The sequence below is a fragment of the Perognathus longimembris genome, chromosome 21, assembly GCF_023159225.1.
Source record: "Perognathus longimembris pacificus isolate PPM17 chromosome 21, ASM2315922v1, whole genome shotgun sequence".
In the NCBI taxonomy this organism is placed as follows: Eukaryota; Metazoa; Chordata; class Mammalia; order Rodentia; family Heteromyidae; genus Perognathus; species Perognathus longimembris.
The window spans coordinates 30,631,014-30,643,531 of NC_063181.1; the positions used below are offsets into that span (position 1 = coordinate 30,631,014).

At 47.7% G+C, this 12,518-nt stretch overlaps 1 protein-coding gene across 5 annotated transcripts in view; it reads left to right on the forward strand.

The window, feature by feature from the left end:
• Positions 1–12,518, forward strand: part of Ank1 (ankyrin 1) — a 137,134-nt gene that overhangs the window by 107,694 nt on the left and 16,922 nt on the right. For 3 of the 5 annotated variants that reach the window (XR_007208507.1, XM_048330266.1, XM_048330268.1), the window contains exon 38: positions 9,753–10,290. Coding sequence is in view for 4 of the 5 variants with exons in the window: in XM_048330266.1 (XP_048186223.1) it covers positions 9,753–10,290 (538 nt within the window). In the remaining variant the exon portion in view is untranslated. Of the gene's footprint in view, positions 1–9,074; positions 9,165–9,752; positions 10,291–12,518 lie in introns of those variants that run through there. The other 2 variants (XM_048330267.1, XM_048330269.1) reach the window with 2 other exon arrangements.

The following is a 12,518-nucleotide window of genomic DNA, read 5'->3' on the forward strand; positions in this document are numbered from 1 at the left end:
TGCCTCTCCCGCTCTCTCCCTTTCCCTCTCTTACTTCCTCTGTCTCCTTTTCCTCTCTCCCTCTCTCTCTCTCTTCCTCTCTTTCCCTCTTCCTCTCTCTCTTTCTCCCTCTCTTCCTTTATTCCCGTCACTCCTTTTGGTGTGGTTCAGCATGACATTGTGCCCCAGCCCAAGGAGAGAAAGCCCAGAGGTCCTGACCTTTGCCTCAGCGACTCTCAACTGCATCTAAGGACTGCTCCCTGTGAAGCAGCCACCACCAGCTAGGGGACTCCTCAGGTTCCCCTCCCCCCCTTCATCTGCCCTCTCCCTAGTCAGTGGACGCAGAGCAGAGGTTCCACATCTGCCTCAGCCCAGCTCACAGGTCCAGGAGCCTGGCTTCTAGCTGCTTCCTGCCTGCTACCTTTCTCCTGATTGGCTCAAAGTTCTCCTTTTCTTTAAAAATCAGCAGGTAGGGTTGTGTTCCTTAAATTCCCTACAGACCTTGGGGGGGGGGGGAAATCATTGTGTAAAACACCTACTTTTGGTAACTAACACATCACCCTAGACAGCTGGGGGAGCGGGGTGTACATTGATGTTGTTCAAGCTCCTACTCCTAGGGACCAGCCACACACACACACACACACACACACACACACACACACACACACACCCCACACGCACACACACTGATGACGTGGGCATGTGAATGTCAGCGTATGGTGACTTCGTGACTGAGTAGGCACCAGGGCCTCATTCTGCCAGGCAAGGGCCTGTGCATGCTGAACCTTCTTCATTCTGTCTCCCACATCCTGTGTCTCCTGAAACATGCCATCTAGTGCCACCAGACACAGTGCTCATCTGTTGGTTATGTCCTGTTGCCTTTCTCTTCTGCCTCTGACCTCATCCTGACCTCTGGTTTGCTCATTCTCTTGTACTTCCTGTCTCCACCTGGCCAAGTGTATGAGAGCTGTCAACTTCCACAGTTGCATGTGATGGACTCCTAGTCCTCCCCGTACACATCTCCTAGCTGTCTCCTTGGGCATCTGTGTGTGTGTGTGTGTGTGTGTGTGTGTGTGTGTGTGTGTGTGTGCACGGCGTGCTGTCTGTGTCACTTTGTATGGCTGCCGGCTGTGTGCTCTGCTCACTCTGCAGATCCACAGTAAAGAGTTCCAAACCCACAGGGACTGTAGCGGCTCCCCAGGGGAGCAAGTTGGAACACTTCAGAAGACTCTGCAATAGAGGGTTCCCCTTCAGCAAGGGCACAAGGAAACAACTGGGAAACTTTGCAAACACTGGGAAATCTAAGGGACCAAATACCAGCCCCTTCCTGTGTGGCATGAGCATCTTACTATCCCCAACTATTTCAGTCAACTTACATCCATCAAGATGTTCTTTTTTCTATATGCCCTACTTGAATACCTAAAGACTAGAAGCTATTAGAACTCCTTGAGTCTGAATAAGGAGGGTGTCTATCGGCTGCAGGACTCCTGGCTGCTGGCCTAAAGATTCTAATGTCTAAGCAGTCTGAATAGAACCAGGCCACGGTGCTCCATATCTTGTAACAAGGCCTCTGCTTCAGTGAGCTAGTCCATTTAGAAAACCATTGTCAGGCAGCAGCTACATACCAGGCACTATTCGAGGCCAAAGAGATAATATCAATTCTCAAACAAGGAAGCCAAGCAAAACTTTGTCTTCCTGGAACCTACCCTCTGTTGGGGGAGCCAAGAGCATAATACATGAGAGAATCATCTAATGCTCTTAACAGGCTGGGAGATTTAAACAGTGTGATGGAATGGTTGCCTTTGGACAAAAGCATGAAGGGGTAAGCCGGGTGTGAACAAAGGATGCCTTGCCTATGCATTCACAGATAGTGAGGGACCTTTGGAGCCAGAGGGACTGAGAAAGGAACAAGAGAGAAAGCAGGCACAGAGAACTGTAGGACAACAGGTGGCCAGCCCTAGAGCCTATCATAAAGAGATTGGATTTTGCCCAATGTGTTTTGAGCAAAAGAATGGCATGATCTACCTGACTTTTCAAAGGAGCTCTCTTCCTGCTAAGTTAACTTGGTCCTGAATCAACTGCATCTCTAGTTCCTGCTTCTCTGTGTGGTCTCCGGACACCCTCTACAGCACCTCTCAGTGGTTTTCCTCTCTAGCAGGGCCTAGCCCCTTGCCCTGCATGCCCCTCCTTCTGCCCAAGCACATACTACAAACAGATGCCTGGCTTGGTCCCTTCTGCCTTTCTAGGCATCAACATTGGCTTCTGTGTGCTTTTCCGTGCCTCATCCCACTTCCTGTGCCCTTCTGCTCTGGGAAGAAGGAGCAGGTAGGACCTGAGGAACAGGGTGGGGAGGCAGCAGTACTGTTTCTGGCTTTCTCCAGGGGAGAGCCACATGACAGCTTGTCCTGGTGCCAGCCCAGACCTGTATACTGAGCTCACCACCATCACCTTGACTCATTTGTGCTATGCTCATGACTCTGCTTCTCTGGGTCTCCTTCTGAATTCACAGGGACTCAGGGCAGCAGTAGGAAAAAGTGAGTGGTATTGGGAAGTAGAGCCCTTCCAGGAGGGGATGTCAGAAAAAGATCAGGTCAAAAGGCCTGTTAGTGCCTGGCACTGGTGGCTCACACCTGTAATCCTAGCTGCTCAGGAGGCTGAGATCTGAGGATAGAGAATTAAAGGCAGCCTGAGCAGGAAAGGCTGCAAGACTCATATCTCCAACTAACCACCAGAAAACCATAAGTGAAGCTGTGGCTCAAAGTGATAGAGCAGTAGCCTTGAGCAAAAGAGCTCAGGGACTGAGCCCAGGCCCTGAATTCAAGTTCCACGACTGACCATAAATAAATAAATAAGTAGCCAGTTAGTGTTTCCTGCATGGGAGTGAACTAGCCCAGGTCCATGGAATAGACTTAAGGGGAAAATATGCCCACAAAGAAAAAACCAGCATGTTCCTGAAAATGAAACAAGTTTCTTATATGAAAGGAAAACCTGGGGAGCTTACACCCATGCTGGCTCTATTTGCTTTCATGAGTTGGACATATATTAATGTGTACTTGGAAATAAATATGTTTTTTCATTTGTATCAACTCCTAATGAATACAGCTAGTGAAATGTGACTCCTGCCTTAGTTCAAGCTACCACACCTTTTGCTAGCTACTGGATTAATCTAATAAGATGCTTATTACATCTGGAGCAGCAGCAAGCCAAGGTGACAATCTGAGATAAGAAAGGACCATTGGACTCTGTTCTGACCCGCACAATATATATAGTGGACTCTTTCCTGATTTCCCCAACATTAAACTTCAGAGAGAGGCCTCTCAGCTGAGAGGCAAGCCTCTGGAAGAGACCTGGAGAAACGGGCACTTCTGAGACTCCACAAAAGGCACACAGTAGATCTTTCTGTGGCCTGGTTTCAACTTTGAGAAACGTTCCTTGTAAGGATATGTGGGCAGTAATGACCATTGCTGCAATCTGGTAGCCATGCCCAGCAGGAGCAGACATAGAGAAGTCTATATGGAAATGGGGTCCTCTGGAGATGAGAGGGCGCACCCACACATGCACCCTGGGGGTAGCAGGGCCAGGAGAGGCTGCGTGCATGCTTTCTACCTGTTTGGGTGGGAAAGTTGCAGAGGGTCCCCAAGAAGAGTCCCAGATGTCCTGTGGCCAGCAGAGTTATCCTTTTCCAGTCTCTACAAGTCTTGCTAAGAGTCCCAAGAATGACAGAATATCCTCTGGCCATATCTGAGAGGCTGACTACAGTGCATTCTACTTATTCCAAGATAGGGTAACAGGGACCAGGTATATCCTCAGGTTCAAAACAACTAAAAATAGACAAAATATATGAGACAGTAGTTCTGTCAGGCAGCAAGGAACAGTAACCTATGAAACATGGGCAATACGTGAGATAAGTTCTGATGACCTGGACAACTGCCTTGAGAGTTTCAGGGAGGTCCAGGCAGTCTTCCTTGGGTTGAGAAGACTAAGACAGCTAGACTTCCCAAGATAGAGGACCAGAGAGATTGCTGCACACGCAGAGAACTCTGGGGACCTTCAAAGGGTCTCCTCCAAGTGTCAGTTGCTCATCTGTTCCTTGATGTCAGACTGATCACACGGATGTTATTTGGGGACTTAGGAATGTCAGGGCTGGTGCATGGCTCAACTGGCAGAATGCCTGCCGGGCACGCTTCAGATCCTCAGTACATCCCCAATACTGCCAAAACCTAAGATAAGAGGACTAGATAGGCCTGGCTTGGGTAGCTCAGGACCTACCTAATAAATCCTCAAAGCAAAATATTAAATGGTTGACCTGCTTCTAAACAACTCAACTATGTAACAGACAGAGTGCAAGAATATTAATAGGACTCCAAAAATACCTAGCACCTTAAAAGGTAAAACCCCCACTGTTTAGTAATTGAAGGTTAATGAAGAGGCAGGGAAAGCCAACCCATAATAATCAATTGTAACAGAGCATACAAGATTAGTAGAACAGTAGTACCTACTTTGCATAGTCAGAAAGTTATGTTAGAGATGTTGACAGAAAGTATTTTGTAAAAATTCCAAACTGGGCTGGGAATGTGGCTTAGTGATAGAGTGCTTGCCTAGCATGCATAAAGCCTCGAGTTCAATTCCTCGGCACCACTTAAACAGTAAAAGCCAGGAGTAGCGCTGTTGCTCAAGTGGTAGAGCATTAGCCTTGAGCACAGAGAGGCTCAGGGACAGAGCCCAGACCCTGAGTTCAAGCCCCAGGACTGACTGGCAAAAATAAATAAAAAATCGAAACTGTTCTTCTAGAGGTAAAGCATCTTTCTTTTTTTCTTCTTTTTTTTTTTTGCCAGTACTGGGACTTGAACTTAGGACTTAGGCACTGCCCTTGAGGTTTTTTTTTTTTGCTCAAGGCTGTTACTGTACCATTTGAGCCACAGCTCCACTTCTAGTGTTTTGGTGGCTAATTGGAGATAAGAGTCTCTCAAATATGCCTAGGCTGGCTTTGAACTGTGATCCTCAGATCTCAGCCTCCTGAATAGCTAGGATTACAGATATGAACCACTGGCACCTGGCTTACAAGATAAAACATCTTAATGTTCAGATGATAGGTACACTGTATGGACTTAGATTACAGAAAAAAAATCAATGAATTTAACAACAGAAATTGAAGGGCTAAACATTCAAATAACTAAGAGCTATAGTTAATGACATACCAAAGTAGATAAAATATAGCTCAACAAATCTAAAATATTCAAGTCATATACAATGTGGGCTTTTTTTTGCCACAGTGTAATTAATAACAGATTGATGGCTAGAAAACACAAAATAGTTAGAAACTAAATATTTCTAAATAACACATATACCAAAAATAAAGCAATTAGGGGCTGGGGATATGGCCTAGTGGCAAGAGTGCCTGCCTCGGATACATGAGGCCCTGGGTTCGATTTCCCAGCACCACATATACAGAAAATGGCCCGAAGTGGCGCTGTGGCTCAAGTGGCAGAGTGCTAGCCTTGAGCAAAAAGAAGCCAGGGACAGTGCTCAGGCCCAGAGTCCAAGGCCCAGGACTGGCCAAAAAAAAAAAAAAAGATAAAGCAATTAGAAAATATCTTAAACTGAATGAAAATTAAAATGCAAGTCTCAAAATCTATGAGATGCTACTAAAGCAGTACTTAGGGAAATTTCTAAAGCATGTACTGTCTACATTTGAAAAAATAAAAAGTAGCTAGATTTGATGCCTGTAATTCCAGCATTCAGGCAGCTGGTTAAAGAAGATCCAAGTTCAAGGCCAACATAGGCTATGTATCAAAATTTGGTCTCAAAAAAAATGAAAAGAGAAAAAACAAAAAGAGTTCTTCGATTAATGGCAAATTAAACCATAGGTTGGTAGAAAAAAATAATGAAGACCAGATTGGAAATTAGTGAAACTGAAAGAAAAACCCTATGGGAAGCCAATGATCTTAGGTTAAATGTAAAAGTTAACAATGTAAAACTGAAAGAGGAAAGCAGAAATCTTAGGTAAGGTCAAGATTCCTTAAATATAATATCAGAAGTACAATAGGATTGTCAATTGTACTTCATCAAAATTAGAAACTGTTCTCCAAACTGTTTAAAATTAAATGACAAGCCACAGATTAGAAGATTTTAGTAAATGACATTGGATATAGGATATCTTCAGAATCTATAAAGAAGTCTTAAAACTCAGGAGTAAGAAAGCAACTCAATTTTTTAAATGGACAAAGATTTGAAGACTATGCAGATGACAAATGTGCACTGAGATGAAGTTACACATTATTCATTAGTCATGAGGGAAAGGCACAGTAAAAGTACAAGTCATGTCTCACACCTATAATTCTAGCTATTCTGGAGACTAAGATCTGGAGGATGAAGACTCCAGGCTAGCCTGGGCAGAAACCTCCATAAGATTCCATCTTCAATTAACCAGTACTGGAGATGTGGCTTACATGGAAGAGCACCAGCTAAGCAAGCAACTTGGGCAAACATGAAGTTCTGAGTTCAAAGTCCAGTACTACCAAAACATATGTGTATATATGTGTGTGTGTGCACACACACACACACATCACAATAGCAGCATTATTTGTAATAGCCTTAAGCTGAAGGCTAACCCAAATGTTCCTTAGCAGGTAATTAGAGATCCACACTTTGGTATATACAGTGGCATATGGCTCAGCAATATTATTAGTGCATGCAACAGCACAGATGGGCCCCAGCTCATCCGGCAAAGTGAAAAAAAGCCATGATTTCATTTAGATAAAGTTCTAGGGAATAAAATGATGAGTAGTGACAGAAATCAGATCAGCGGTTCCTAGGGTATCATTTTGGTGGGGAGGGGAAGAAGATTACAAAGAGGCATGAGGAGACCCAGTGTTAGCTGCTCACACCTGTAACCCTAGCTACTGAGTAGGCTAGAACCTGGGGATAGTTCAAAGTCAGCCCAGTCAAGCAAATTGGAAACTCTAATATCCAGTTCACTAGCAAAAATCCAGATATAGGACTGTGGCTCAAGTGGTAAAGTACCAGCTTTGAACAAAAAAACCTAAGGGACAGCACTCTAAGCCCTGAGTTCAAGCCCCAGTACTGGTGCGTGCGCACACGCACACACACACACACACACACACACACACACACACACGTGCGCGCGCCTGGAGTGGGGTGGTGCTATCTTTTTCTGTGGTAATCATGGCTTCAAGGGTGTCCATAGATGTGTGTTTTCTGTATTCTACTATACCTCTGTAAAGCTGAGGAACCTTAAGCTGTAACATTAAGTTGCTAAGTCTCTAGTTTCCTAGTCTATTAAATAGGAGTGTTACTAACATTTCTTGTGACTTTTTAAAAGGAAGTTAGCCAGGTACTGGTAGTGCCCACCTGTAATCCTAACTAATCAGAAGCCTGAGATCTGAGGATTGTAATTCAAAACCAGCCTGGGCATGAAAATCTGTGAGATTCTTATGGCCAATAATAATAATAAAAAAAAGAGTAGTAGCCTTGAGCAAAAGGAGCTCAGGGACAGTGCTCTGGGTTCAAGCCCCAGGACTAACTCTCTCTCTCTCTCTCTTTCTCTCTCACTCACACACACACACAGAGAGAGAGAAAGAGAGAACATGTTAATTATATTGTGCTGAATAGATGCTCACTAAGTGATGGAGACAGTATAATATTGCTTGTAAGAATAATAAGAAAAACTGTGGTCACATGATTACTCTCTAGGGAGAGTGGAAGGCCACTGCCTCTTTCTAGATCAAGTCTTCACTTTAGACACAATGACTGTTAGTGTCACAATGAGATGTGAGCTGCCCAGTTCTTCAGCCCTCCTGCGCGTTCCTTATTCCTCCTGGTTTGGCAGCTTAAGGTGATGGGCACTGCCACTCCACCAACTCATGGTCTTTCCTTTCCCCTAAGTCTGGGACCTTGACTCCTAGAGGTCAGTCAGGAGGAAACCTCTGGAAAGATAGAGAGAGAGAAGGTGTGTCCAGCACACGGCTGGCTGCTGGCATGCAGGGCCCACAGGTAGCTGTGAGCAAATGTGATTCATGAACCTAAGGTCAGGCATTCCATTCTGACTGCTGTGTCTCTCAAAATCCAGAGTTCTGTGAAAGTCAGCAGGGCCAGTGGGTCCCCACTCCTCTTCTAGACAAGTGGGAGGAGTTGACGGCCATCTCTGTCGTCAAAGGGTTTGCAGTTCTGTGAGCCAGCCCTGTGAGGGGGCAGAAGGGGCAGACTCAGAAGTGAGACGAGCAAGCTGAGCTTTCCTTATCTGAAAGCTAATACAGGAAAAATGAGAGCTTGTCTGTGTGTGTCCGTGTAGTTTCACGTTTGTAATCCCCCATCGTTTCGCACAGCCTAGTGCCTGGCATGGAGGTGGACACTGGTGAATGTGGGGGCTGGATCAGTGGGCGGGTGAGGACAGGAGGACATACCACGGGCAGAGGGAGAGGCCAGGGGCAGCCGTGCTAAGACCCATATCTTACACAGAGCACAGAGCAGGCCTCGACCCAACCACGCAGGACAAAGACCTCGCCCTGCGACCATTTGGGGAGCCGGTGTGGTGCTGATAGAAGGTTCTAGACACAAGGCTGGGGGAGAGGGGCTGTTTAAGCAGCAGAGAAGTTCTAAGAGACCTCATACCTCCACACACACACCTACTTGCACACCAGAGGCCTTTAGTTCTGCATCCTCAGCAGTTGTGGGTATTGTACACACCTGCTCCCTGGCTCAGACAAGTGAAGCTGAGTAGAGACTCTCATCTTCTAGTCTCTTTTCTCACCACAGGTCTGCACTGCACCAGTTAGAGGCTTTCTTGTGACTCCTGGCTAGAGGAGGGCTGAGGAACCCCTGGTAGAACCCCCTGCTGCACACCACCATGGATCCTGTACCTTCTGTTTCCTAGTCAGCCCTGGACCTCAGGCAGGCAGTGCCAGGCAGAGCACCAGCAGGGCCTCCCATCTGAGCAGGCGTGCGTAGTCAGATGCGTGTGACTCCAGCCGGGCACCCGGGGCCAAGCGGAGCTGGGAGGCTGGCTCAGGAGCTCAGGGCAGGCGCACTCCGCGTCCTCGGTGCCCTCTGACCTTGCCCCGTTTTTGAACCCTTAGAACCCTCACCTGTGCCACTGTAGATCATTCAGAGTTTCTGGAACCAATATGCAACTTGAGGAAAAGTCACTTCATGCCAAACCAGAAGCCTGGTTCCCATTTGAGCACCGCACTGAGGTCTGTGGATGTTCAGTGTCTCCTGCTAGACCCCTCCAGGGCAGCCTGGCTACTGACCTTGGTCCTGGGGGGCCTGCACTCTCCTTCAAGGTGTATTCCTAAGAGGACCTTAACTAAAGACTGGGCCAAGGGAAGTTTTGAGGGAAAAAAAAAAAAAGCAACCCTTTCTCCTGCCCAGTTGTGGAAAGGTGGGGCTTTCACCTGATCACACGGATCTGAGCACAAGTCCTTGGGACAAAAACCTTCTTTATCTAGTGCTCTGAACTGGATAAGAAAGAATTCCAATCGCATCGCTTTGCCCTCCGGCAAAGGAGCCCCCTTTCGTCCTCACTCCCTGGCTGCCCCTGCCCGGTTCAGAGTCTTGTTTCTCTTGCCAGGAGGTCCTGGCAGCAGCCACAAGGCCTGAGCATTGGACTTGGAGCTTGGAAAGACCCCAGCCCTGCCCCGAATGTGCATGCCTCTCTGTGGCCGTGCCTGTGTGTGCGTGTGCGTGGACTTGCACGTGGGCGTGTGTGAGGAAGATGGCTTCTGGAGCATGTCGCCCTCTGTCTGCCCCTGCAGGTTTCTCCTCGCTGCAGGACGAGCTGCTGTCCCCCGCCTCCCTGCACTACGCTCTCCCCTCTCCGCTGCGCGCAGACCAGTACTGGAACGAGGTGGCCGTCATGGACGCCATTCCACTGGCGGCCACGGAGCATGACACCATGCTGGAGATGTCTGACATGCAGGTGTGGGCTGCGGGCCTCACGCCCTCCCTGGTCACTGCTGAGGACTCCTCTCTGGAGTGCAGCAAGGCCGAGGACTCTGACGCCACGCAGGAGTGGAAGTTGGAGGGGGCGCTCTCAGAGGAGCCGCAAGGCCCGGAGATGGGCTCTCAGGACCTTGTGGAGGACGACACGGTGGATTCAGATGCTACAAATGGCCTTGCTGATTTGCTCGGCCAAGAGGAAGGTCAGAGGTCAGAAGAGAAGAGGCAGGAGGACTCAGGTGCAGGGCAGGACTTGGAGACTGAAGTGTCTCTTGTTTCAGGCCAACAGAGGGCGCATGCCCGAATCACAGACTCGCCGATCGTGAGTCAGGTGCTGGCAAGGAGCCAGGACAGGTAAGGGCTGGACCGTGGTAGCCAAGGTCTCTTTGGGCTTCTGGGCTTCTGGGTAATTCTGCCTGGCAGTGAGCATAGGGAGAAAGTTTAAGTGCTTTCTCAGATAGATCCATTGTGACACCAGTTGCATCTGAAGCCACCATACATTGGAATAGAGTTGGGCCATGAAAAGCCACTTGCCTGCCCAAGACCTCCTCCTAGGAACGACAGCAAGAGCATATTTAGGAGATGGGTCATCAGGGTTGGGAAGCTGAGTCTACACAATGCTGCTGGAGTACAGTCTCTGGGCTCTGGTCATCATTTTGTGCTTACTGTTGAAGGCCGTGTTTAGACACCTAGCAGAACCAAGAACAAAGGAAGTTATTTGCATGTGTCATACAACTTTCATGTGATTGCCGGTAATGGAGGCCTCTCTACTAATCCCCCTTGAACAAGACACTCTGGAGGGCTTATCTAAGCCAGACAGAGCTTTCAAGGCTTAAGCAATCATTATTCCAAGAGCAGGAAGCAGCATAGCAGTTCAGGCAGGTGGGCTTGCCCCCTCTGCAGATGCTGCACGTCCAGGCTGAGGGCCACACATTCCTTGTGTTTCCACTCTCCCAGCAGAACAACTACCAGAATCCTGGCTCTGTGCTGATCACAGGCCAACAAGGGCTCAGAACTTGGGTGGTTCCCCTAGAGGGGCACAGGGATGAGTCAGACCTGAGAGGAGAGTCCTCCCTAGTCTGACACCGGAGGTGAGGGACAGAGGCCTTTTGTCCATGTGGCTTTGGTTCCTAAGTTTTCCCTGAAGCAAAGACATGGTGCCTGTGGTCATAGGTCATAGTAGCTGCCAAGGAGCTCAGCACTGGCTGGGTGGAGGGCTTCTCTCACTTCCTCTGCTCCTCCCTAGAGAAGCTCAGGAAACTGGCTGCTCCCCCCAGATCCACTCAGCAAGGACCATCTGGGAATAGGATGTCATTTAAACTATGGAAACAATTCATTTTGACTACCAAATGAATACTTTTATTGGTGGGAAGAATTGGACAGACTGAGCCAGTAAAGGTTCAAAGCAAAATCACTATGGGAGAGACTATCTTCCAAAATCTAATGCTGGCCATTCATTCAACACGCATCCATTAAATGTTGACTGAGGGCTTGGGATATGGCCTAGTGGCAAGAGTGCTTGCCTCGTATACATGAGGCCCTGGGTTCAATTCCCCAGCACCACATATACAGAAAACGGCCAGAAGTGGCGCTGTGGCTCAAGTGGCAGAGTGCTAGCCTTGAGCAAAAAGAAGCCAGGGACAGTGCTCAGTCCCTGAGTCCAAGGCCCAGGACTGGCCAAAATAAATAAATAAATAAATAAATAAATAAATAAATAAATGTTGACTGAGTGCTGGCCACTGCTCCATTTTAACAGCAATCACCGTTGCCTGGGTTCTTGGCCTACTTCTATCATTTGCTGGCTCTGTGGCCATCCAGTGTAGGCAGGTGACTGTCACTCATTCATTTACTGCGCACCTACAGTGTGCTGGGCACTATAAACAATACCTTCATGCTGGAGATAGGCTATTTATAAATCAGACAAAGTTTCCACCTGAAAGGATTAGTGGAAGAACTGACAAGAAATAAGATAAGGTAAACATATTTGTGGATTCTAAATCCATGAGTTCAACCAACTATGGATAGAAAAATATTAAGGAAGGGCGGGGGCCCTGTTCAAGTGATAGTGTCTACCTAGCACACCTAAGTCCTGAAGAAAAAGGAAAATGTGTTCATCTGAACATGTGTAGATTTTGCCTTGAGCAGAGGTTGGCATGGCCAAGACAGAAGCCCAGAGGCAGCTAGGAGCTAGCACTGATAGTGATGTGCATTGTGAGACGTTATTGGTGAGAGAAGTGGTTGGGTTCAGGATATATATTTTAAGTCATACCAGAAAGGTTTGCTGACTGATATGATATGGAGTACTATATGAGTGAAGCAAGGAGACAGGGCGGGCCCTTGTGTTCTCATCTGGCAACTGCAAGAACATCACAAGTGCCCAAGAGAAGACTGGCACAGTAGGCACGGAGGGAAGACTGGAGGTGGGATCTGACCATGCCATCCTTGAGGTGCCTATTAGAGATCCAAAGTAGAGAGAGGCAGAGGAACAGATGGATACACACATCTAAAGTCCAAGGGAAGAGAGGCAACCTGGAGATGTGCTCTGGGCAAGGTGAGCATCTGGATGGACTTAAAGCCAAGGA